This window comes from Crinia signifera, chromosome 5 (genome assembly GCF_055691185.1).
Source record: "Crinia signifera chromosome 5, ASM5569118v1, whole genome shotgun sequence".
Classification (NCBI taxonomy): domain Eukaryota; kingdom Metazoa; phylum Chordata; class Amphibia; order Anura; family Myobatrachidae; genus Crinia; species Crinia signifera.
The window spans coordinates 235,804,591-235,832,426 of NC_139221.1; the positions used below are offsets into that span (position 1 = coordinate 235,804,591).

General features: G+C 45.1%; 1 protein-coding gene across 2 annotated transcripts in view; it reads left to right on the plus strand.

Annotated features, from left to right (window-relative positions):
• Window positions 1–27,836, plus strand: part of GASK1A (golgi associated kinase 1A) — a 67,487-nt gene that overhangs the window by 31,859 nt on the left and 7,792 nt on the right. Inside the window, exons 3-4 of one of the 2 annotated variants that reach the window (XM_083188671.1) lie at window positions 21,631–21,753; window positions 23,183–23,286. In XM_083188671.1, coding sequence (XP_083044797.1) covers window positions 21,631–21,753; window positions 23,183–23,286 — 227 coding nt within the window. The remainder of the gene's footprint in view (window positions 1–21,630; window positions 21,754–23,182; window positions 23,287–27,836) is intronic. The other variant, XM_083188672.1, reaches the window with a different exon arrangement.

Sequence of the window (27,836 nt, forward strand, 5' to 3'; positions counted from 1 at the left end):
TCCGTATAAGCAAATACAAGATGGAAGTATACTGATGCGCTGTCAGGTAACTAGATGGATTGGTCACTCCTTCTTCCCTGGTCCTGGATTCTGTCCAAGGATTTTTTACAAGTTCATGGGTAGAGGAGGAGACAGATGCACATAGATAGTGAAACCAGATAAAATCTCAAATCACTATAGTTGGATTCTAAACAAGAAAACTGACCTGTCCAACAGGCCCTATGTGCCTGTAAAGGTATCTTTCAAACACCCACGTTTTTCCACATTCCCATGCAATTGATGCTCACCTTCTGGCAATGCCCTATGTGCACATAGGGGTATCTTTTCCGTGCCTTTCCTTGGTTATCCAGATCTCATATAGAAGTTTGTGGTATCGAAACTCACAGGTCGATGGTGATATAACAAAATTTTATTTTCACAATCCGAGCAGTAAAAAAACAGGATACAAAGAACAAGCAGCAGAAAAGAGTTAAAAATTTTTTTTCCTTAGCAGAGCGTCACCTCCTATCCCTGCCAACTCAGCACTCACCCGGGTCTAGAGGAGAGTTGGTGCCTCACAAGATGGTAAAAAATAATGAGGCCAGAGGGGATGGATCGGCAAAGCTGGAAAAGTCACTCCACAACACCGACGCGTTTCGGACCTGTAATGGTCCTTTTTCAAGGTGTGGAGTGTATGGGTAGGGTAAAGGTATTTATACCTGCCCAGCAAAACAGCCTGAATTGGCAAAATAAAAAATCAGTACCGGAGTGTAAAATTCTTTGAACCCTATTCATAAAATATACACACATAATACAATAAAAGAACCTCTCTAAACATAGTATATTACGTCAGGAAAGCATTCAATAAAAAACAGAGCTTTTGCATTATTATAAAAGTACATTTAGCGTGGTTAGGCAGCGTCCCATCCGGAAAGTCCTTAACTTATTTTGGTAGCCGCATACAGCGTTCCCGCTGTTTCTATCTGTGTGTTTGTATTCAATGCTCCCGCTGTCCGGATATCCGGATCTTCAGGTGCAGACGATTACGGCGGCTACATCCGGTTAGGAGTATGGAACGCACGCTCCCTCAGACGGAAGCGGTAGTGACGTCTGTTTCTGAATTGAGGTGTGAGACGCATACATCGCTCTGCTGGTACTTCCTGATCTCCCTTCCGTGACGCTTGCGTGTCATATACGTAAGCTTGAAACGCAGGTCATTTGGGATGATTATTGGCTTTCACATTGTATCGGTCACCATTATATGGATGATTCCATATGAAAAATAGAGAATGTGCACAATTAGCATAAATTACATATTGCCGTACAGCCCATATATATCAATACTAAAAAGCGATACAAATATTTAAAAACCATTTGATTATTATAATAATAAGCAATTCATTAATAAAAGTGCTAAAAATATTAAAAACCATTCAATTATTATGATACGCAATTCATTAATAAAAAATGCATCAAAAAAATATGTGGAGGTTCATCCTGGTAAGTAAATGTTTAAAAACGGGATTATATGCTTCACTCCAAGAAACATTTCAATTCGAAGTCCATATTTAAGCCTGATGGGGACAGAGTTTTCAGTGTATATATAGTCTGCATTTCTGTACGTGCTAATCTCTGTTCACAATCATTAACCCGCCAGTGTGGTTTTACCATTTTTATCCCACAAAAAGAGACCAGATGCCGAATGTCGCACTGGTGGACTTTTTTAAAATGGTCCGACACATTGTTAGAGTCCAGGCCTTTCTTTACATTCCTTACATGTTCTGCCCATCTGACTTTCAGTGCTCTAGATGTCCTGCCAACATACTGTCTGGAACAGTTACATTGAAGCAGGTAAATGCAGTTCTTACTGTCACAAGTTATGAAGTCCTCAATAGGATATATTTTCTTTGTGTGTGTGGATTGGTATTCCTGCACACATTTTATTGAGCCCTTACAGGATCTGCATAAAATGCACATGCCACATCTATAAAACCCTTTTGATTTTATACGGGTGAGTGGTGATGGTACATTAATGGCACTGTTCACTATAGTGTCTTTCACATTCCTGGCCCGCCTGTACACAAACTTTGGGTTGACATTTATATGTTTGGATAACAGGGGGTCACTGGCAAGTACACTCCAATGTTTCTTTATCATGTTTTCTAGCTGTCTATGTTGACTTGTATATTTTGTGATAAACATTACATCAGATATGTTAGATTTGACTTTTTTGGGCCTTTCTTGATCTCTATTGATTAGCAAAGATCTGCCTTTATCTTTAGCTTCATTAATCATTGGCTTTTGATATCCTTTACTGAGGAATTGCTTTTCTAGTTGTAGGGCCTGGTCTTCATAGACCTCTAGGTCAGTACAATTCCTACTGATGCGCTGGAATTGGCTTCCAGGAACACTTTTAAGCCAATTACTGTGATGATTACTATTCGCATCAATAAATGAGTTGCAATCAGTTTTTTTGATGTCATTTTTAGTTTTTACTAAGTTATTCTCGACGTAGATGGTAAGGTCGAGAAAATTAACCGTTTCTGAACTGATGTCAAATGTTAAGCGGATATTTAGATCATTAGAATTCAGATGATCACAGAATAGTTTTAAATCAGACTCATTGCCCCTCCAGACACAAAGTATGTCGTCAATATATCGACGCCACAGCACCAGGCTGGCACCAAACGGGTGGTTTTGCCACACCGCCTTAATCTCCCACCATGCCATAAATAAATTGGCATAGCTTGGTGCCAGCCTGGTGCCCATAGCGGTACCGGTTAACTGGAGATAATAGCCACCATTAAACCAGAAGTAATTGTTTGTTAAAATTAAGGAAATGCCTTCCAGAATAAAGTTTTTCTTATCATCCTCCATCTCTTCCTGGTCCAAAAAATATTTTATCGCCAGTAGACCCTTGTTATGATCTATAATCGTGTAGAGGGAGGCCACATCAGATGTTATTAATTTGAAACCTCCCTCCCACTTGATGGTTTTTAAGACATCCAGAGTGGCGATAGTGTCTTTAAGATAAGACTGATTTTTTTGCACCATTGGTTGTAACAAGTGGTCTAAGAAGTGGGACAAATTTGAAAGGACAGAATTTGTACCGGCCACTATTGGCCGACCAGGGGGTTTTGTCTCGTTTTTGTGAATTTTGGGTAGTATATACACTACCGGCATAGATGGTTTCTCAATCATAATATATTCACTTTCAGCTGTAGTAATCACACCTTTTTTAGTGTACAGTTTTAGAAATGTAGACAGTTTCCCACTAATGGTCTCAGTAGGGTTGCTCCTTAGTTTTTTATAAGTTGCTGTGTCAGATAGCTGTCTTATAATTTCGCTATTATAATCCTCTACATCCAAAATTACAATACTACCCCCTTTGTCTGCGGGTTTTATGACAATCTGGTCATTTTCCCGCAGACTCTTAATCGCTTCACGTTCCTTTTTTGTTAGATTTACAGATTTATCTGGTTTAAAGTGAATTTTTTCTAGGTCGTCACATACCAGGCGTTCAAACGTCTCGATGAAACAACCCTTTTTGTGTTTTGGGTAGAAAGTTGATTTCTTTTTGAAAATGGAGTAATTAGCAACCTCATTATTTGTATTGTCTGTTTGTCCATTTTCTTCAAAAAAACGTTTAAGTGTTAACTTCTTTCTTTCTCAATAGAGATCAAGAAAGGCCCAAAAAAGTCAAATCTAACATATCTGATGTAATGTTTATCACAAAATATACAAGTCAACATAGACAGCTAGAAAACATGATAAAGAAACATTGGAGTGTACTTGCCAGTGACCCCCTGTTATCCAAACATATAAATGTCAACCCAAAGTTTGTGTACAGGCGGGCCAGGAATGTGAAAGACACTATAGTGAACAGTGCCATTAATGTACCATCACCACTCACCCGTATAAAATCAAAAGGGTTTTATAGATGTGGCATGTGCATTTTATGCAGATCCTGTAAGGGCTCAATAAAATGTGTGCAGGAATACCAATCCACACACACAAAGAAAATATATCCTATTGAGGACTTCATAACTTGTGACAGTAAGAACTGCATTTACCTGCTTCAATGTAACTGTTCCAAACAGTATGTTGGCAGGACATCTAGAGCACTGAAAGTCAGATGGGCAGAACATGTAAGGAATGTAAAGAAAGGCCTGGACTCTAACAATGTGTCGGACCATTTTAAAAAAGTCCACCAGTGCGACATTCGGCATCTGGTCTCTTTTTGTGGGATAAAAATGGTAAAACCACACTGGCGGGTTAATGATTGTGAACAGAGATTAGCACGTACAGAAATGCAGACTATATATACACTGAAAACTCTGTCCCCATCAGGCTTAAATATGGACTTCGAATTGAAATGTTTCTTGGAGTGAAGCATATAATCCCGTTTTTAAACATTTACTTACCAGGATGAACCTCCACATATTTTTTTGATGCATTTTTTATTAATGAATTGCGTATCATAATAATTGAATGGTTTTTAATATTTTTAGCACTTTTATTAATGAATTGCTTATTATTATAATAATCAAATGGTTTTTAAATATTTGTATCGCTTTTTAGTATTGATATATATGGGCTGTACGGCAATATGTAATTTATGCTAATTGTGCACATTCTCTATTTTTCATATGGAATCATCCATATAATGGTGACCGATACAATGTGAAAGCCAATAATCATCCCAAATGACCTGCGTTTCAAGCTTACGTATATGACACGCAAGCGTCACGGAAGGGAGATCAGGAAGTACCAGCAGAGCGATGTATGCGTCTCACACCTCAATTCAGAAACAGACGTCACTACCGCTTCCGTCTGAGGGAGCGTGCGTTCCATACTCCTAACCGGATGTAGCCGCCGTAATCGTCTGCACCTGAAGATCCGGATATCCGGACAGCGGGAGCATTGAATACAAACACACAGATAGAAACAGCGGGAACGCTGTATGCGGCTACCAAAATAAGTTAAGGACTTTCCGGATGGGACGCTGCCTAACCACGCTAAATGTACTTTTATAATAATGCAAAAGCTCTGTTTTTTATTGAATGCTTTCCTGACGTAATATACTATGTTTAGAGAGGTTCTTTTATTGTATTATGTGTGTATATTTTATGAATAGGGTTCAAAGAATTTTACACTCCGGTACTGATTTTTTATTTTGCCAATTCAGGCTGTTTTGCTGGGCAGGTATAAATACCTTTACCCTACCCATACACTCCACACCTTGAAAAAGGACCATTACAGGTCCGAAACGCGTCGGTGTTGTGGAGTGACTTTTCCAGCTTTGCCGATCCATCCCCTCTGGCCTCATTATTTTTTACCATCTTGTGAGGCACCAACTCTCCTCTAGACCCGGGTGAGTGCTGAGTTGGCAGGGATAGGAGGTGACGCTCTGCTAAGGAAAAAAATTTTTTAACTCTTTTCTGCTGCTTGTTCTTTGTATCCTGTTTTTTTACTGCTCGGATTGTGAAAATAAAATTTTGTTATATCACCATCGACCTGTGAGTTTCGATACCACAAACTTCTATATGAGATCTGGATAACCAAGGAAAGGCACGGAAAAGATACCCCTATGTGCACATAGGGCATTGCCAGAAGGTGAGCATCAATTGCATGGGAATGTGGAAAAACGTGGGTGTTTGAAAGATACCTTTACAGGCACATAGGGCCTGTTGGACAGGTCAGTTTTCTTGTTTAGAATCCAACTATAGTGATTTGAGATTTTATCTGGTTTCACTATCTATGTGCATCTGTCTCCTCCTCTACCCATGAACTTGTAAAAAATCCTTGGACAGAATCCAGGACCAGGGAAGAAGGAGTGACCAATCCATCTAGTTACCTGACAGCGCATCAGTATACTTCCATCTTGTATTTGCTTGTGTTGATTGTTTGGGGCTGGTATCCCAAGGGGGTATTAGTTGCGGCAGTCAGGTTTGGCGCATTTACAACCACTACTAAACTGTTTTTTTTTGGTTACATGTCTTTCCGTATAAACTGGAGGTGTAAGGGGTATCTCTGGAGGTGTTTAACATTTACCGAGCCGGTCGCCACAAATGAGGTGGTGGGTTTTCCTTAAGTTTCAGGCATCCCATATACTCCTTGTGGAATTCAGCAATCAGCTCTTGGGTAAGAATGCAATTCCTCTAACAGAGATAGTCCTCCTTACAGTAGGATAAGCATCCTCCTTGTGCATGCAGATTATGGCTGGTCCCTAAAGAAAGAAAGGTTGTCCTCAGGCCAATGGTAACACCTAACGCGTTTCCCTGCTCCACTAGCAGCTTTATCAAAAGTGATTTGGGATGTGAACCTTGCCCGACAGGAAGTGCCAATCTGGCCAATAGAATTACTTGGTTCGTAAATAAAAACACTATGCTTAATGTTAGATATATTTGAGAGACTGAATAGAGTTCAACATTTGCATGATCATATACACAATCAATATTTATAAGAGACCTTTATTATTCCAAAGTTTAATCTAATTACCTTAAACCGGTATTTCCGGTCGCAGAGAATATCCCCAGTCATGTGACCCGCAATCCTTGGGTCACGTGACGTATGATGCTGTGGACTATTCTGACATTTGTCACTTTACCACAAATTACCTCCAAAGATATTACATTTATTTGAGACATTTAATGAGCTCACACTAATTATTATAATTTGTACTGCACAAACTAATTTCATACAAAATTATACAAAAGTCAAAGTATTATCAATACCACGTTGTCCATTTTCTTATCATGAGTATACTGTACAGTACTACAGTACTGTAGTACTGTAGTACTTTACAGTACTACAGTATGGCTCACTTTTAAAAAATTCATTATATCCCCCATGTCGCAGCCTTTACCATTAACTTGTGAAATTCAGCCATATAAAACTGCTCTGAGAGGTTTTGTTGCTGAACACACAGTCTATGTGTGCTCACCAGCCTAAAACATGGCAGCCTTCCTAAACTAGCAGACAGTATTTACTTCTCAGACGCTCTTTAAATACAAAACTGAGCAGAGATTTTAGTATCTTTTTGTCTAGACTTGTCTTACGAAGTCACATTTATTTCCCGGGGTGCACATTACAGCCAACGCTGTCAAAGATTCTTTCTTAGAGTTCACTAGCATACACTAAAAAATTGCGCAGTTCAGGCTTCCTGGAAAGTAAGCTCACATTGAGCCCTCAATTAAGTGCAATTATTGTATGAAGTCTGTAAAAGAAGTGCTTGAGCTGTTCTGCAGTATATAATACCAAATCAGTGAAGATTTGGTGTTTTAAATGAATGAAAAATAGAACTTAGGGCGAAATGTAATAAGGTGCGATTTTTTTTTCAATGTTTTTTTTTTGTGTGTGTGATTTTTGGACACAAAAAAATAGACCAGGTTCTGACTGTCAAATTTGACAGAACCCTGCACAGATCATTGAGATCTGTGCAGGGTTCTGTCTTAAAAAAATGTGTAAAAGTAAAAAAAAATATATTGTGGGGTCCAGGGCCGGTGCAAGGCACCGGAGCGCCCCAGGCGAGTCGGGGTGGGGGCGCCCCGGTGCCGGGGGGGGTGGTACCTGTGTAAAAAACTTGCAGCCGCGCGCATAGCGCTAGTTATTTTCTATTCACTGCAGGGACCCCGCCGGCCGCAGCCAGCTTTATACACAATGACAGCGCCGCAGGTTCCCCCACGGCACGGACACCCCTGCCCGCTACAGCACTGCAGGGACGCCGGGGCCGCAAGTTTTTTACACAGTTCGCTGGGGGTGAGGGGCGAACTGCCGGCCTCCAGGTGCCGGCGCCCTAGGCAAATGCCTAGAGCTGCCTAGTGGTGGCGCCGGCCCTGGTGGGGTCCCCTCTCCTAAGCATAACCAGCCCCTGGTTCCAAAAATATGGGGGACAAAAAAACTGGGGGTCCCCTGTATTTTGGAGCCAGCACCGGGCTCCAACAGCTGCTGTGTCATGCCACAGCTGGGGGTCACTTTTTTAAGGTCTCCTGGCTGTATCATGCACACCTTGGCTGGCCAGCCCTGGAAGGGGGACTTGGAGAAGTGGGGACCCCCCAATAAAGGGGTCACCGCCAGGCTTCCCCCATCCAGAGCTGAAGCCCGGGGCTGTCCCCGGGATGCCCGGATGGAGGACGCCGGGCTGATATGCGTGAAATTAAATTTGAAAATTGCTTTTTACAGATGAACTACAGGTAGCAGCATCCCTCTCCTGCATGCTGGCACTTGGTGAACCACAAGTCCCAGCATGCAGGGCATTAATGGGCCCCCTTGGACTTGTAGTTCACCTGTAAAAAGAATTTTTCACTAAAAACACACACAGAGAAAAGAATAACTTTAATACACATACACTAATTTGACACCATCTTACATTACCATTCCAGGCTCCAGCGTTGACTGTCTCTCCTGCATCCTCACCCCGCACTGATAGCAGAGGTGACCCAGCTCCTCTCGCACCATTCGCAAGGCAGGATCTGGTTCACTCACAAGGATGAGAATTCGCATCTGAGTGAATGAACCAGAATAACCCCTAGGTGCAGTAACATCTCATAGGTCCAGTGACATTGCAAGCAGCGGTCTTTATATCTTGGTAATGAGTATTGAAAATTATAAATTGTGTTGTGTTCTCTGTGTAAGAATACCAGATGCACTGCTTTAAGGTGCCTGTATTACTATCAGTAGCTGCATTTTGTCCATTAAGGTGCATACACACTGAGCGATTTTCCCCCTGCCCAGCAACTTTTGCTGCTATGGAAATATGGAAAGCCGTTCAGTCTGCAGGTAAAACCAGCAGATGAACGGCGGCCACCGGCGATGGTGCGGGAGCAAGCATCAGCACTCACCAATCATTGCCTGCCCATAAACACTGAGCAGCTTTTGAGCTGAAAGCAGCTCAAACAGTAAAACTTAGCTGCTTTTCGCTCAAAATCGTCCTTAAGATGTAAATACCTCTGGGAATTTCTGGTATTTATACAGGTCGGGTCTCCCTTATCCGTGTATTCCAAAAACTGATATATTCCAAAGACCGTGGTTTTTCTGAATATTTCAGTTTTATTGGGGGGGGGGCTCTTTTTTTATATTTACCTTGTCCCCCGTGGCCTTCAGGATCCTCTTCAGCGGCATCTCCAGTCCCAAGGGTGCATTGCGTGAGTGCGCAGGAACGCTGGTGATGTCACTGGTGCACCCGTTCACTCGTGCAATGAACCTCTGGAACCGGAGATGCTGCTAAAAAGGATCCTGAAGGATGCCGGGGGACACCGTGGACGCCGGGGGACCATCAGGGCACCGCCAGGGACCAGGTAAGTATAGAAGAAGAAAAATATTCCAAAATCCAGAACAATCCCTTATCAAAAATGCTCATGGTCCCAAGTATTTTGGATAAGGGATACTCAACCTGTATATTGTTGCAAGTTGTCAGTTTGTAATGTTACAGGTCATTTCTGCCTTTTAGGCGGAAGCTGGAATGTTTTATCTCCTTAACCGTGAAAGAACAGAAACTTCAGTTCTCTGTGAGCTCTTAGGAATATCTGAGCCGTGGGCCTCTCTCAGGAAATTGTGATCTATTTCACTCTGCAGACTTCCAGCAATCACAGCTGCAAGAATTTTTTAGTACGCAATTCCCATCATGGCCATGGTAATTATCCAAGCTTGGGAACCCATGGCATTTCAGTTATAAAAGAAAACTGTATTTGATCATTTGCAAAACTGAATTTGAATCTAATTTGCAGAAGTTATATTGGTAACAGACTGAATTTTCTTAGAAGAATCAAGATGTCCTAAATTGTCTGCAAATTAAATACACAGTGAATGTCATTTGCATTTAATAATGATTTTTTTCTGCTATGATGAAGACAAATAGAACAGTGCCATCAAGTGTCCAAAATGCAAGATATAATCAGCTTGCTTAGTATTAAAAAAATACTAGATGAACTAACTTCAGGACCATTCTGCAGAATAGTGACCTCATTTAGAATTGTGCATATTTCTTGTACGGAATGTTCCAGTTGGAATTTTTATTCTGCCCAGAATTCCTCTATATTGTTTTTTTTTTTATTTAATTTTGTTCTATTTTACAATTCCCCCTTATTGGTTTTGTTTCCAAACATGGCATTTCATGTTCCTCTTGGAGAACCCCGAAACGTATTGCTGATGAATTACAGAGAGAAAAAAAATAGTTACAGTAAGTCAGAAAAACTGTTATGGAAAGAATGAAGAAAGGGGAAGAGAAAATGAAAGAAAACACAAAGGAAAGGTTGAAAAAAAGGTCGAAAATTATAAAAAATTTAATTTGATTTATACCCGCTCATAGCAGGCTAAATTTACTCCTGGTATATGGAAAAACCTTTCTCACCTTCCCCGTACCTCCATTGCCACTGTGTTCACTGCTCTGTTGCTACTGTGTTCAAAAGCTGTCCTTCATGAACACAGTGGCAATGGAGGCACAGGGAAGGTGAGAAAGGTTTTTCCGTATACCGGTGGCAGAGGTTGAAAATTCCTTTTATATCACCCATCAAGCCCCCTCTCCCCTGGATACCGGAGACCTGTGATATAGAGCGATTAGCTTGAGTGAAAGTCAGCGGTGACCCCCGGGAAATCTATCATCCCGCTGGGGAACATTGAGTTATCATAACCCTGAAGGTCCGGTGAGCTCTATCCTAATTTGTGACTTTTTATATTTGTAATCTGGATTTTTTTCGTGTTTTGGCTCTTAAAAAGGAATGTGTTGACTTTAAATAAATGACTGTGTTTTTGGTTTTATCAATTCAAGGATTGGAGATTTTGCTTCTAAAATAACATAATTTTGGAGGCGCTTTTTTCTGGGAAGCGTTTGGTTGAAAGTACCTGAAAGCTATTGCTGTTGATAAAGATATTACTTTTGGAAAAATTGAAGCATCATAGCATAAAACACAGCGCTGTGGATTTCCTCTATATTTCCTTTATATATGACATTTTTATTCATGAGCAGTTGTGGTTAAGACTGTTTTATTGGAGGAAAAAGCAGCGGCAGTGTTTCTGTGGAGCGCATTAGAATTTTTTCCTTCAACCATTTTTTTGCAAATTTACTCCCCTCTTCGGTTTTAGTGCATGCGCAAATATGCAAACCCCCTGAACAAACGCCTTCGATTAATTTCACACTCGGGGCTGACATCACATGACGTCTGCGACCATCCCAAATTCTGCCATCTGCGGCTAGAATAAACAGACTGACTTTTATTAGTTAACAGGAGAAAAATCATTTGATGATGAGCGACCAAGCAGCTTGTATGCAAACTAATCTGTGTGCTAGTGAGTGGATTCGGGAGCAGGGGGGCGTTTACCTGCTGTAAGTCCCAATAATATTACTATTATTATTTTGAAAATGGATTTTTAGAGATTATTATGTTGTTGTTGTTTATAACTAATGTTTGGAATGGTAGTACAACCCCTGGGATGCCAGTTGGTATGTTAAATGTTAATCCTGATGAAAGGCTATAGGTTGTGGCCAGGGCCGGAATGGCCATATGGCACTTCTGGCAAATGCCAGAAGGGCCAATGGCCTTGTGGGCCAATTTTCTCCATCCATTGCTGAGCGGCCACTTAATTGACATATCTATGTCTTAACGAGCCCGCCATTACACCCAAAAAACTTTGCAACAAGCTCCCAATAGCAGCTACAACAACTGTGAGGTATGAGCGTGATCTCGCGCTGCCAACCGCGAGATCTCACAGACCCGGAAGTGCAGCGCTGCTGACCAGATGAACGGATGGGACCAGCGGCGGCAGCACTAATCTGACACGCCACAATCCCCCTACAAATGGAGACAAGCGGTCGCATGCACACCAGCACCACTGTACCACCAAAGGAGTAGGCACCATCACAGACAGCAAGGGGAGCCTGCACAACATCAGAAGGGTAAGCATATCCAAACAGGACGCCGTTTAGCATATATGTATATGCCCATCACACCTGACTTTGAATTTTGACTTTTAATCCTGCAAAGAATGTGATATGAACATTAAGAGACAACAGAGGAATTACCCTAAGTAGATGAATCTAAGTGAACCATTCCAAAGGCACAATGTGTAATGGGCATGCATTATGGTGTGTGCCAGGTGTAATGGGCATAACAGATTGTGTCATATTTTGTAATGTGCATTACGGTATGTAGCCTTATGTGTAATGGGCATTACGGTGTGTGCCATAACATGTAATGGGCATTATGGTGTGTAGCCATATATGTAATGGGCATTGCGGAGTGTTCCATAAGGTGTAATGTGCATAACGGTGTGTTCCATAATGTGTAATCCCTCCTTTCCATGAGGCCACGCCCCCTTTTCGCTGCACGGCTTCGCCGCACAAGGGTCCCGTCTGCTGCAGGTGGGCCTATGTGCTCAAAATGCTAGGGCCGATTTTTGGTCCCAGTCCGGCCTAGGTTGTGGCAGAATGCTGTCACACGTAGCCGCGACGGAGCGCGGCGGGTACAGTACTCACCCGTCCGCGCCCGCCGCCGGCTAGTGTGTGCAGGCTCCGGTCTGCGGTGTGCGGGTAGCGGCAGCTCTGGGTAGGGATGGCAGCAGTAGTGGTGCCGGGAGGCCGGCGTCGCCATCTTGGTTGAGGGCAGGAGACAGATTGGCCCAGAGTGGAGGTTCCCTCCTCATCCTGTGCTGACAGCCAATGGCAGCCATCCCCTGGGGATATAGGGGATCTGCCTAGGCTGTTCAGTGTCAGTGCAATGAGTCTTTGGAGTCATTCACAACTCCTAGCTGATTCCCGGATCCTGGCTCTTTCTCTCCTGACTCTGGTGCCTTGCTCCCTGCATCTTGCTACAAGGAAGTTTTCTCCTGACACCAATGCTGCAAGTCCTACCTAGTGCTTGTTCCTGCTTGTGTCCCAGAATTACCCTGCACAGCGTCCCGCTGTCCTCCTTCATACAACTCATTCATTCCATCATCTTTCAGTCATCCGGATCCATTTCTTCTGTCATCAAATCAACCTCCTTCCGGATCCTCATCTATGTACTCTGGCTCACCAAGTATACGTTTCCAGATTTCCCTGCCCGTTATTAGTATTGTGCTGGACTCTATTTAATTTATTCCAACTGTCACTTAAAGAAGTATTTGAGTGAAGTTTATCATTTATGAAATCCGTTATTAAACCTGCACGTTTCAATCCTACTCCTCCTGGTCCGTCTCCGGTTCCTGTGCACCACACGACTCCATCCAGCCCTTTAGCCGTGACAGTTTGCACTGACCCGATGGAATCGGGTGAAGCACAGGCCTCCATGACGGATGTTCTTCAAGGCATCATGGCTCGATTGGAACAAGTAGAGACTACCCAGCGTCAAGTGGCTCAATTTCTCCAGACCTTGTCATCACCTCAGGCGGCTCCCTCAGTTTCAGCAGCACCAACCTCCGGAGCTTCGGCCCCTGCTGCTCCCCCTGGGCCAGCTGCTCCTCACCAGCTACACCTGTCAACCCCCAGTAAATATGACGGGTCCCCGAGGGGGTGTCGAGGATTCCTGAATCAATGTGACGTCCATTTTACCCTCCAGCCTTCCAATTTCCCCTCTCCCAAGACTCGGGTGGCTTACATCGTGTCCCTACTGGCGGGCCCAGCCCTGGAGTGGGTGTCCCCCCTTTGGGAGCGTGCGGATCCCATCCTCAATAACTATGAAGAATTTGTGGCCTCCTTCCGTCGCATCTTCGACGAGCCTGGCAGAGTGTCCTCCGCAGCCACGGAGATCCTAAGGATTCGTCAGGGCAGTCGCCCAGTGGGACAATATGTCGTACAATTTCAAACCCTGGCTTCCGAACTCAGATGGAACGAAGAGGCTCTCGTTTCTGCCTTCTGGAACGGCCTAGCCGGGCGCATCAAGGACGAGTTAGCAACTCACGATTCTCCTTCCACCCTGGCTGAACTCATTTCATTATGTAACAAAGTCGATCTGCGACTCCAAGAACGCCAACTTGAGAGGAATCGCTCTGATCGCCTTCGCCCTCGATTTCCTTCCAATGTCGCACCAGCCTCCAAACCAACCCCGCCTCCTGCGGTGTCAACAGATGAGCCCATGCAAATCAACCGCTCCCGTCTCTCTCTCGAAGAGAAGTCCCGAAGACGGCGAGAGAATCTATGCATGTACTGTGGCTCCTCAGCTCACTTATTGGCTTCCTGCCCGCTGCGGCCGGGAAACGACCGCTCCTAATCTCCCCGAGGGAGGTCCGATTAGGAGTCTTGCTTCCATCTCCCTCTTCTTCTGATTCCACCATTCCGGTTACCCTTGTGTGTCCCCAAGGGAGAAAAAGAGTTCAGGCCCTATTGGACTCTGGAGCAGCGGGAAACTTCCTTTCTTCTTCTTTTGTTACCCAACATGCCCTGCCTGTGCAACCCCTGGATCACTCGCTGGTCCTCACTGCAGTGGATGGGAGTCGAATTCGTAGTGGACAAATTACCCATCAGACCACCCCGGTGACACTGCTCATAGGAGCTCTACATCAAGAGACCCTCGAATTCTTCATTCTTCCACAGTCCTCACACCAAATGGTCCTGGGCCTTCCCTGGCTCTCCAAACATAACCCACACATCGATTGGACCAATATGGAGGTCAAGGCCTGGGGAACAGATTGCCAGTCTACTTGCATTCCTCAGATCCTTCCGGTCTACCAGACCCATCCACAACGTGAGGGTAACTGTCCTTCATCCTCTTCAGCTCCACCCTTGTCGATACCCGCACCATATCCTTCATTTACAGATGTATTCAGTAAAGGTGGTGCCGACACCCTGCCTCCTCACCGTCCTTGGGACTGCCCGATAGAGCTGGTGGCCGGAAAATTCCCTCCTCGTGGCCGCATCTATCCCCTGTCGCTACCTGAGACTGAGGCCATGTCCTCGTACATTCAAGAGAACTTAAACAAAGGTTTCATTCGACCATCTACTTCTCCGGCCGGGGCCGGGTTTTTCTTTGTGAAAAAGAAAGATGGCGGTCTTCGGCCATGTATCGACTATAGGGGCCTGAACGACATCACCATTAAAAACCGCTATCCCTTACCCCTTATCGCAGAACTATTCGACAAGATCAGAGGGGCAGCAATCTTTACTAAATTGGACCTGCGAGGGGCCTACAATTTGATCCGGATCCGTCCAGGTGACGAGTGGAAGACGGCTTTTAACACGCGCGACGGCCACTATGAATACCTGGTGATGCCCTTCGGCCTTTGTAACGCCCCCGCTGTCTTCCAACAGTTTGTAAATGATATCTTTCGGGACTTGCTGTACCACTCCATCGTAGTCTATCTAGACGATATACTCATCTTCTCTCCAAATCTCCAACTTCACAGACAGACAGTGTCCGAAGTCCTACGACGTCTTCGCCAAAATCAACTGTTCTGCAAGTTGGAGAAGTGCGTTTTTGAGGTCACGTCCATTCCATTCTTGGGTCACATTCTCTCCGCCACTGGGATAGAAATGGACCCAGAGAAGGTGAGAGCCATCCAAGACTGGGCAGCCCCCACAACACTCAAAGGAATTCAGAGATTCCTAGGGTTCTCAAACTATTACCGGCGATTTATCCGGAACTTCTCTACTATCGCTGCTCCCCTCACTGCTCTCACTTGCAAGGGAGCTGATCCAAGCCGATGGTCGCCAGAAGCATCCTCTGCCTTCCAGCAGTTAAAGAGAGCATTCATGACGGCACCAATCCTCCTCCAACCAGACCTCGACAGGCCCTTCATTCTCGAGGTGGACGCATCCTCGGAAGGGATCGGGGCCATCTTGTCACAAAAAGGTGAGGATCAAGAATTACACCCTTGTGCCTTCCTCTCCAAAAAATTCCTCCCAGCAGAGAAGAATTACCCCATCGGGGAACAGGAGTTGCTTGCAGTCAAAACTGCGTTAGAGGAGTGGCGATACCTTCTGGAGGGGGCACGACATAAGATCACCGTGTATTCAGACCACAAAAATCTGTCCTTTCTTAAACAGGCTCAGTGCCTTACTGCCCGCCAAGCCCGTTGGGCCATGTTTTTTGAACGCTTTGATTTCCAAATTAAATTCCGACCTGGAACCACGAATACTAAGGCAGACGCTCTATCCCGCTCCTTTGAGACGACCTCTGACCTAGAGACACCTCCTCGTCCAATCCTCGATCCGCTGGTCTTCGCCCAAGTAACCGTACAGCCATCTCCTCCTCCAGGTAAAACGTTCGTTCCCCCCGAACTTCGCAAGAAAATATTGTCATGGGCACATTCTTCCCGCTTCGCAGGGCACGCAGGAGCACAAAAGACCTTGATGTTCCTGTCACGTTCTTATTGGTGGCCAACCATCCGCCACGACGTAACCAACTTCGTTGCCTCTTGTGTAAGATGTGCTCAGCATAAAGTGCCCAGAACAACTCCCGCTGGTCCTCTCCGCCCTCTAACCATTCCCACAGAACCATGGACCCATCTGTCAATGGACTTCATTTGCGAACTACCTCCCTCAAAAGGTCATACCGCAATCTGGGTAGTGGTCGACCGATTCTCGAAAATGGTCCATTTTTTCCCACTAAAAGGTCTCCCCTCTGCTCCAGTACTGGCTCAGCTATTCATCTCAACCATTTTTAAACTTCACGGACTGCCCAAAGAGATTGTATCCGACCGCGGAGTACAGTTCGTTGCAAAGTTCTGGAGAGCTCTCTGTGCCGCGGTACAGGTCAAACTCAAGTTTTCCACTGCCTTTCATCCCCAGACCAACGGCCAGACAGAACGGGTGAATCAAGACTTGGAGGCCTTTATCCGACTGTTTGTCTCGTCTTCCCAAGATGACTGGGTGGATCTTCTCCCGTGGGCAGAATATATGCATAACAACTCCTATCACTCTTCCTCCGGAACCACCCCCTTCTTTACAGTATTCGGCAAACATCCACGATCTCCGGATTTCTCAGAATTATCCTCTTCCGAAGTTCCTGCAGCAACCACTTCATTACAACGCTTTGCTAAAATCTGGTCGGATGTCCACACCGCTCTTCTTAAATCTTCCGCCCGATACAAGAGGATGGCAGACAGGAAAAGAAGGGCAGCGCCCAGATTGAAAGTCGGAGACCGGGTATGGCTGTCTACCCGCCATATACGCCTCCGTCTGCCCTCTATGAAGCTGGCTCCCCGGTTCATTGGGCCATACCCTATCATCCAAGTCATTAATCCTGTCGCTTATAGACTTCAACTTCCTCCTTCCCTAAGGATTTCGAATTCCTTCCATGTGTCCCTCCTCAAGCCTTTAAGGTTGAACTCTTATCAAAAGAAGATTCCCAAACCGCCCAAGATTAACTCCGAAAGTGGGGCTGAATTCGAGGTAAGACGCATTATAGACTCTCGTTGCCGCAATTCTCGTACCCAGTATCTGGTGGAATGGGTTGGGTTTGGTCCCGAAGAGAACTCTTGGGTGGATTCCATTGATTTGCACGCTCCAAAACTGGTAAAGCAGTTTCTCCAGAGAAATCCACACAAGGCCCATAGGCGCCCTGGGGTCACCCTGAAAAGGGGGGGTACTGTCACACGTAGCCGCGACGGAGCGCGGCGGGTACAGTACTCACCCGTCCGCGCCCGCCGCCGGCTAGCGTGTGCAGGCTCCGGTCTGCGGTGTGCGGGTAGCGGCAGCTCTGGGTAGGGATGACAGCAGTAGTGGTGCCGGGAGGCCGGCGTCGCCATCTTGGTTGAGGGCAGGAGACAGATTGGCCCAGAGTGGAGGTTCCCTCCTCATCCTGTGCTGACAGCCAATGGCAGCCATCCCCTGGGGATATAGGGGATCTGCCTAGGCTGTTCAGTGTCAGTGCAATGAGTCTTTGGAGTCATTCACAACTCCTAGCTGATTCCCGGATCCTGGCTCTTTCTCTCCTGACTCTGGTGCCTTGCTCCCTGCATCTTGCTACAAGGAAGTTTTCTCCTGACACCAATGCTGCAAGTCCTACCTAGTGCTTGTTCCTGCTTGTGTCCCAGAATTACCCTGCACAGCGTCCCGCTGTCCTCCTTCATACAACTCATTCATTCCATCATCTTTCAGTCATCCGGATCCATTTCTTCTGTCATCAAATCAACCTCCTTCCGGATCCTCATCTATGTACTCTGGCTCACCAAGTATACGTTTCCAGATTTCCCTGCCCGTTATTAGTATTGTGCTGGACTCTATTTAATTTATTCCAACTGTCACTTAAAGAAGTATTTGAGTGAAGTTTATCATTTATGAAATCCGTTATTAAACCTGCACGTTTCAATCCTACTCCTCCTGGTCCGTCTCCGGTTCCTGTGCACCACACGACTCCATCCAGCCCTTTAGCCGTGACAAATGCAGTCTTTCAAATTGACACAGTATTTGTTGGGATTAGTCCTGTTTGGTGGAAGTGACAGATGAGGAATTAAGCCGTCCATACAGGCTGTGATGCTTACTGTACTATTTGTACTAGATCGCATCTATTACAAAAGCATGTGATGTGTTAAAGCAGTGTGACAAAATGGGGGTTGGGGCACTAGGCCATGCCCCTCACACTCATACCTGGCACCCTTCTTGGGTTGGCCGCCCCTTTAGCTCAGCAGGTCCCTACTTTAAATACACAAAAGTTTAGAGGTATGATAAACCCTCAGGGGTTTATTTACTAAGGCACATAGCTGCCAAGTGGGCCCCATTAAGTGAGAACCGCTTGTCCAGAAGGAGTATGCTCACAGGCTTCTATGCGGTCACCCACATTTTGGAGGTGGGGCATGCTGCGGATGGACCGGACAGCAGGATGACAGGATTTCATAGTGAACACATATATTTCAATGTATGTGTTCACACAATGCTGCTGCACTGCACTGTGTTTCCCCTGATATCCAGTCAGCAGTGGCTGGATCCTGTTCTGCAGTATCCGGCCACATCACTGTGTGTGACCCCACACAGCCTCCTTGCATCCATGTGGGTCCCGCCCCCCCCCCCCCCCCCCCTGGGGTTCCCCTTTTTAAAGAAAAAAAAATGTATGTGGGGGTATTTTACATTAAGGTTTAAAAAGTACTTGTCCTGTTCTGGATCCAATTGCCTCAACCTGTCACAGCTTGTCTGAATAGCATTCATAGTTAAGTAACAGCTGGAGCATTTCAGGTTGCCAAACACAGATGTAGTTGTGGAGAACTAAATCTACAATACAAATTGATCTAAAGCAAAACAGCATTGCAGAGAGTTAGCTATAGTTGGACACTCTGGGCCAATGCTTACGTAGATGAGCGATTATTTGCAGCTGCACAAAAAAAATGATGACATCTCCATAATCGCATGCATCACCCAGAGTGTATGCACCAAGGGGCTGTCGTGATCAGTACGGAGGGTATTTGGGCAGTGGTTAGGAATGTACTCAAATAAGGTCAGTTCAGTGGGCGTGTTATGGGAGTTTCTCGGGTGTGTCAGTATACGTGGCTGGCTTCCCAGAAGTACAGCTGCAGGCAAAGGAGGCCATAGTCAGATCGAGAAACTGCACCTGCCAATGGTGGCATATAAGGATATTCCTTGTATTATATTGAGCATGGATGGTCAAAGTGGGCATCTCATAGCTTGTGCTTGTGTATGTAGACAGGGAAAGGAGTTTGTAGTGACTTTTGCATAAACTAATAGCTAGATGGCCACCAATAGATGCTGCTGTGTGCGTTCTCGCATTATACTCCAAATCACACTGGACGATACATTGTTAACGATATGGACAATATCCTCCATTGTGTACGGTCAATATTGTTACTGATGTGCGTTGCCATGGGTCGTAACATACCCCCCCCTGTCATCTGTACATGGTCAGTGTGTATGCACTGTATCATTCTTCCGCGGCACCACCGATATACTTACCTATATAGGTGGCTGCAGGAATTGCTCCATTGTGTGCCTAGCATTACATTTCCTCAACACATTATAGTCTGTGAAAACTGATTGTTGCTTGACAGGTCCAAAAATCCCATATGCTGTAGAGCATTCTTATCGACAAGTCAGAGAGAATCCGGTATTTTAATACTTTTTCCCATCCAAACACTTTCCTGATTCCGATCCACTTCCTTACTGGTTTCCTTGACAATATCGTATCTTTGAAACCAGTAGGCAAGCGCAAATTGGATGTTTGTGGATATCAGAAGCAGAGAATGTTATGGGTAAAAGTGTCATGGCAACAAGAAGCATTGATAGATTTGTCATACACAACAGTATCATTATTGAGAATGGGTTACTGCCCAAGTAATGTTTATGGATCAAAGGGTCTACAGTGCCGATATCATGAAAAATAGGTCAACACCAAAAGGTCAACATGCACAAAGTGGACATTAACAAAAATTCAATAATTCAATTTTTTTGCATGTGTCGACCAGTGCCACGTCAACATTCTGCTTTTGTCGACCTTTTGTCAATGTAGACCTTGTGCATGTCATCCTTTTGGTGACTGTCTATCCCTGTCGACCTATCGTCCAGGTAACCCCAAGCAACATCCAGTCAGTTAAACCACTGATAGAAGATGACAGTCATTTGTTAAATGTTGTTGTAACAGGCGGATCAGAATGCAGAACTTGTTGCCAAACAAGTGTTTTGTTGACCAACGAACCTATTAAGTTTTAGTGTGTTCAAGAGTGATTTAGAGTGGACGGTAACGCTGATTGGCTGAGATTCAGCCAATCAGCGTGAGCCGTGTGGCCAGTGTTTCTGAAACAGAAGCGCTTCCGCATAGCCCGGCAGATAGCGCTCGTTATTTCTTTTTGACTGCGGGGACCCCCCGCTGCTGCCACCGCCAGCTTTATATACGCACAGCGCCGCAGGACAGGTACCCGGGCGGCAGACACCGGGGCGCCCCCACCCCGACTTGCCTGGGGCGCTCCGGTGCCTTGCACCGGCCCTGCAAACAGCGTGTTTCCATGCATTTCTCTTTGTATCAGTAGTGCAGGCTGGAGCTTGAACATCTCTGTTATCGTAACATTGTTACAGAGCAGAAAAATCCCTTCTTGGCAGCAATGCATGAATGGCATTGTTTAGTACCATACAGTAATCTAATCAGTGGTGTTGAGAGGGGGGAGCAGGTACTTGTTACCTGGAGCCAGGTCTGTTAGAGGGGCCCAGGCAATGGGGAGAGAGATGACAGGTGGCAGCCGCAGCCTCTCTCCCCAGCCCAGAACATGCTGCTCAGTGCCGTTTGCTGAGCTGGGGAGAGAGAAAGCCACAGAGGCAGCCTATCCTCTCTCTCCCTCTCGTTTATATTTTGTTCATTGGGGCATGGCCACACCTCCTCCATTTTACCGGCCCAGCCGACCTGTCTGCACCCCTAAATATAATACATAACACCACATGGCATGAATAATGTCTGAATGGCTCTACAAAGATATCACAGATTCATTCAGATTGTTCAGTGGGCAGACTCATTTCAAAATTTAAATATGGGTTGAAATTAGCCAACAGCCAAGCCATATAAAATACGGTGCAACCAACTGACAACAATCATAGTACTACTACTCATTAAAGTTGATGTGTGAATTCATTGCATTAACATTAAGAATAATTAGAGAGCAATCAGAAAGTGTCTGCACAAAGATAACTAAAATATGGAGTTTTAAGCTAAATGTCTCAAGTTTATTTCTACTGAAAAGAAGATAAAGAACAGTCTCTGCTCCTCTTCTATAAATTTACACTTTAGTCTGATCATCATTACACAGGTTCAGGATCGACTAGACAGATACTGCTGTGGATTTACCCCGGACCCCACAGAGCCATGTGTGGAAGATCTGCTGCATGACAAATGTCGCAATCCAAAAGAACTTGTCTTAGTGCATATTCTGGTAGGTATTCATGAAGCAAGTTCTTATTGGCAGATCTGGCATGTACCTGAGTGCACAACAGGGCCAGAATGGTCTCACTGTAGATGGACATATACATTGTGCAGAATACCACAACCATATTTATGTGAAAAACATTCTAATATTCAAAGTCACTGGGCCGTATTCAATGCAGCCGGTGAGGGGAAGGATCGCCGAAAACAAGCCACCCTTGCTGTTTAACCCCCGCGCCGGCCGCTCGTTCTGGGGGAATCCTCGCTGTCAGAGGACGGCGAGGATTCCCCCAAATGCTGAGGTTTGTGGCTAATGCAGGGAGCCCACTGCATTTAGCCGCGAGCCTCGCTGTTTTGTCGGCCCACACCCTGTTTACACCTCGCTGTAAAAACCCAGGCGTGTGCAGGGCGATCAGTTGAATACTGACCAACAAACTGTGACGGCGAGCGATCAGCACTGCTTGCCATCACAGCTCGCAAAAGAGCATTGAATACTGCCCACTGACTTAAGTGGCAGATACGCAGTGGGAGTCTGGCTCTAGCTGATTTTGACTATGCAATTTCCCCTTGAAGTGCACTGAGTCGGTTTTGGCTGCATACACTTGTGATTTTGACTATGTGCTATTTGGACTATGGGCAAATACATTACAAGCGACAGTCTATTTATGCTTGAGATACAGACCTCACAGGGCCATGCATTGGAATTGTAAGCAGGGGAACACTGAGATTTTGGCTAACTTTTCATACAACTTTGACTACAGTATACTGTATAGTCCAAATTGTTAGCCAAAATCTCACTTGTACCATGCACTTTCAGTGTCCTCATTGTGAGAATCCACTTATCAGTTTCAAGTTTACTGCATGAAGAGATGTCACTTACTGAACATGGAGTTTTTAAAGAAATATGTGCATATGTTATACCTTCTATTTTAAAAGAACTGTAAAACCAACCAAATAGTCCTGGCTGTGCCAAATATGTACTGACATGTGCTGCATATTTTACTGATATCACCAGGGCCGGCACCACCACTAGGCAGCTCTAGGCATTTGCCTTGGGCGCCAGTTTGCAGCAGGAGGTGCCCGTGGAAGTGAGTGGCTCCGCAACTCCTCCCCCCCCCCTGCGGCCGCCTCCCTACCCCTGGTATTACTTATACCGCCACAATCACCGTCAAACCCCCCCCCCCCCCCCCTGTACAGCGGCCGGGTGAGCACCGGAGCGTCCCCGCGCCTGGGGCGCTCCAGTGACTTACACCGGCACTGCATATCACACAACTCATCTTAAAACTGGAGATAAAATATTGCTGGTACGTAGGGTTTGCTTTAAGAAAAACTTGAGATGAAATACTGTCTTATATTTATTTTCAAGTTATTTTTAATGCGTTGAAAACCTATAATAAAGATTCATCAGTACAAACCTCATACTTGCTTTCTTTTTATAGGTACGCCATAGTAACCCTTCTCACTTAGTTTACATTGACAATGCTGGAAGACCAAACCACCCTGACAACAGACTGAACTTTAGACTTTTGCAAGGGATCGATGGGTAAGATGGATAATTGTTTTTTCAGTTAACATGAATATGCCCCTAAACCCCCAAATAGTGTGTGTGTCTGTGTGTATATATATATATATTTGTAGTACAAGATCGCACTCCATCCAACATAATGTAGCTCCTAGGGTGTCATCCAGAATTGACAAGCGAATTCATGTATATAGAGAAAAAAGGACGCACTCTCCAGTTTTTTTTTAAATGCAAATAAAATCAGCTGTGTATTTGAAGTATCATAAAGGATAAGGTAACTTGATATACTCAACGTAACATTGCGTTTCAGTCTAAACAAGGACCTTTATCAGGAGTTTCACAGCCTGGGCATCAAATACAAGGACACAGCATGGACCACACAGCAGCTGTAGGAACCTGCTGTGTGGTCCATGCTGTGCCCTTGTATTTGATGCCCTGGCTGTGAAACTCCTGATGAAGTTCCTTGTTTGGACTGAAACGCAATGTTACGTTGAGTATATCAAGTTACCTTATCCTTTATGATACTTCAAATACACAGCTGATTTTATTTGCATTTAAAAAAAAACTGGAGAGTGCGTCCTTTTCTCTCTCACTGGGCGGGATGTACTAACAGGAAAATGCGGTAAAACCCCCGTTTTACCGCATTTTCCTATGTATCATTACCGGTTCGCCCCGTTTTCGCAGGCCAGGGTATCGCCACCCAGAGGGTGGCGATACCCTATAGAAGCCTATGGGCTTCTTTCGCCGCCCGACGTACGCCGTCCGCGCGCCCACCCCCTCCCGTCCTCCTGTGATCTTCTCCTCCCCCTGGTGTGACAGCCGGCAGGACATCCGGCTTCAGGGGGGAGGAGGAGACACAGGGGGACGCTGGCAGCCGCCGGGAGGTGACGGAGACCCCCGCAGCCAACATCACAGGTATCGCGGGGGTCTCCGTTACCGCAGCCCGATGCTGGCCGCATATGTTAGTACATATGCGGTAGCATCGCGGCGGCTGCCGTGCGAAGGGCGGGGATGTATGTTGATACATCCCGCCCTCTCTCTCTATATCTCTATCTCTATATATCTATATATCTATATATATATATAGAAAGGTTGACTTTCTGACCTCTTGAATACAATTTATTGCTGTGAAAAGCACCTCTGGAGTGCCATTATTCGATGGATGTCTATATATATATATATATATATATATATATATACACACACACACACACACCTTGACAAAGGAGTTCACAGACAAAACGTTGCTTTCCCTAAATACATATATATATATATATATATATATATATATAATTATAGGGGGTGCGATAAAATTTGTCAGATATATAAAAAAAAGAGAAAAAGGACAGTCTGTTAAGGGCGCACAAAAAAATGATTAAAATTTAACAATTTAATAGTCATTATAGAAAAAAAATCGGTACTTGTGTAATATCTGGGCGCCCGATTTTTTTCATTGTATTGCATTGCATTGCATCGCATTGCATGCAATACAGTGGCATATAATTCATTCAATGCGATTTTTCATTGTAAAGACCAGATTTTTAATTGCATAGTCACCCATGGGTGATTTCATACCCCCACTATCCAACTATGCATGGAGTTAATTTTATATAGTGTGGCGAGCGCAGCGAGGCACCGAGCCCGAAGCGTGGCGAGGGGACGCAGAATACATGTAAAGTAATCCGCGTTCGCTCGCCACGCTTCGGGCTCGGTGGCTCCCTGCGCTCGCCACACTATATATAAAATCAACTCCATGCGTAGTTGGATACTGGGGGTATGAAATCACCCATGGCTGACTATACAATTAAAATACGGGTCTTTACAATGAAAAATCGCATTGCATGAATTGTATGCCACTATATTGCATGCGATGCAATGCAATACAATGAATTGCATGCTTTAAGTAGTGGCATGCAATGAAAAAATCGGTGCCCAGATAATACACAAGTACCAAAAAATCCCTATTTCGTATAAAGGGATAGATCCTTGATACGAAATAGGGAATTTTTACTGTTTTGTTTTTTTTTGTATATACTGTAATCGATTTTTACCAATAATTATTGATTTTTAACCAAACCAAAACCTGAACCAAAACAATTGAGGGTGGTTTTTCCAAAAACACGAATAATGAATTGGAACCAAACCAAACCATGGAGTTCTGCACCAGTGGTGTTTTAAGGGAGGAGGAGGTCTGTTTGCAGCCTCCTCCGGCCGGGCCACGTTCTCTCTGCTGGGGCCCGGTAGCAGAGCTATGCTGCTGGAGTCTGAGCACTAAAGTTTGACTTGTTTGGGTGTCAATGTCAACACCTGATTACATGGACCCCCATTTAGTGTTCCACTTTGCTCGACATGCATCAGGACACATTACTGTTTCCAATCAGAGTCCACGTGGATGGTACAGTATGAGAAAGTTCAAAACATGAAGAAAATCCCCAAAAAATCATGTTGACCATAGCCATGTCATCCATATGTATGCTGACCATATGGAACCAAATGTAATAGGGTGTGAGAATCAGAAAGTGAGAGATTTTTCCATTTTTTTGGGGTTTTTTTTAAGTGGCAATCATTTACATGGCAAAATCAACCTGGTATTGCAGAATGATTGCCACTTTAACGAAAAGTGAAAACTCTGCCAAAATCTCTCACTTTCTGATTCTTATTCCCTGTTACGTTTGGCCCATAGTGTTGACCTACTGACTGTTAACCTACACATTGTCTATGAGCCATCCTGATGCCAGCAGAAAGATGGGCTCAGAATGAGCAAGGACAGAGAGGCTGATGGAGGCAAGGGAGTGTCTGAGAGGCAGCTACAGACAGGGTGTAGGCAGAGCAGTAGGTACAGATAGCAGAAGAGCAGAATGGATGCCACAAACAAAGATCAGCAGGGGCAGGTGCAGGTAGTAGAAGGGTAGAAAGGTGGGCATAGGCAGGGAAGGGCAGAGAGGCTGGTGCAGAAGAGGGCCAGCAGAGAGGCTATCATAGACAGGACAAGAGCATAAAACAGGAGAAGGGCAGGGAGTTTAACGCTTGCAAGAAAAGGGCAAACAAGGTGGCATAGGTATGAAAAGGGCATAGTCAGGTAAGTAAGAGTTATTAGCACAGACAGAAGAAATGCACAGAGGTTGTCATAGGCTGGAAAAGGGCAACAAGACTGGTATAGGCAGAAAAAGGGCAGGGGGTGGCATAGTCAGAAAAAATGCAGCGGATATAGCATAGGCTGGAAAAACGCAAAGGAGCTGGCACAGAAACGAGAAAAAATAGAAAAGTGGCAAGAAGATGCAGATATACAACCCAGTTGCCTTGATCGATGTGCAGCAGATAACAGGAGGCCAGTGGTGGAGGAAAGGAGTTGAAGAGTGATGGGAATATAGTAGACGCTGAGTTCTTGCACGGATCATGACAAAAGTGTTCTCATTTTAAACGTAAAAAAAAATTTCTCTATGGTGCCCCCACCGGTGACTTTGAGGTGCACTGCCAGCTAATACAGAGCTCTGTCCTCACATTAGTATATGGAACATAGCCGCAGCTGAGATGATGCATTGGCCAAAGTGGCCAGCACCATTTAACCATGCAATTACTTATAATGCATACAGCCAAGCCTGCTGCCAGTCGTTGGCCTATTTTCATGGGATGGCCTAGAGCTGCAGCTTTCCCCGCTCCATTGCTAATTCAGCCCCAGCCCAGTGGCCAATACTCCCAGACCATTAATGACATAAAGAAACAGACCAAAGTTTTACAGGTATGGGGTTTGCTGGCTGCTGCTGCTTCTTCAGTCATTGTGTGACACATCATTTGGGAGCTCCAGCAGTTTGAAATATGACAGTTGGAAGTTGATTGGCTGTTGCGTTATCTCCTTCCACTTTTTCTCCACTTTATCTCCAGTTTATTTCTTTGCCAGGCTTAATACATCTGTCCCGCTATATGTTATATAAGGACAATATAACCTGTAAGTGAAAAAAAGCCGGTTCGCTTCATTTAAAACATCCAAATATTTAAATGTAAAAAAAAAAATCGGTACTTGTTTCCTAGCACGGCGCCACCGATTTTAATTGTATGCAATCGGGTTGCAAAAATCGGGTTAATCGCATCGCATGCAACCAAATTGCATGCGATGCGATTGACCCGACCAACCCGATTTTTTACATTGGAACCAATGTTAACTTGTCCCTGAGACCCGATTTTACATTGGCCTCAATGTTAAATGCCCCCCAGACCCCATTTTTCATTGTATGCCCCCTATTGTTAACGCCACGCCACGATCAACGTGAACCCGAAGCATGGCGAGCGGCGGTCGTACGCGTCCTCTGACCTTTTCATACCCCCACTATCCAAGTCGGCGCGGAGTTGATTTTATAAAGTGTGGCGAGCGCAGCGTGGTGAGCGCAGCGTGGCGAGCGTAGCGAGCCCCACAAGGGGATGCGCATTACTTCAGACGTATTACGCGTCCCCTCGCTTCGGGCTCGGTGGCTCGCCACACTATATAAAATCGACTCCACGCCGACGTGGATAGTGGGGGTATGAAAAGGTCGGAGGACGCGTACCGCCGCCCCTAATGGGCTCGCTGCGCTCGC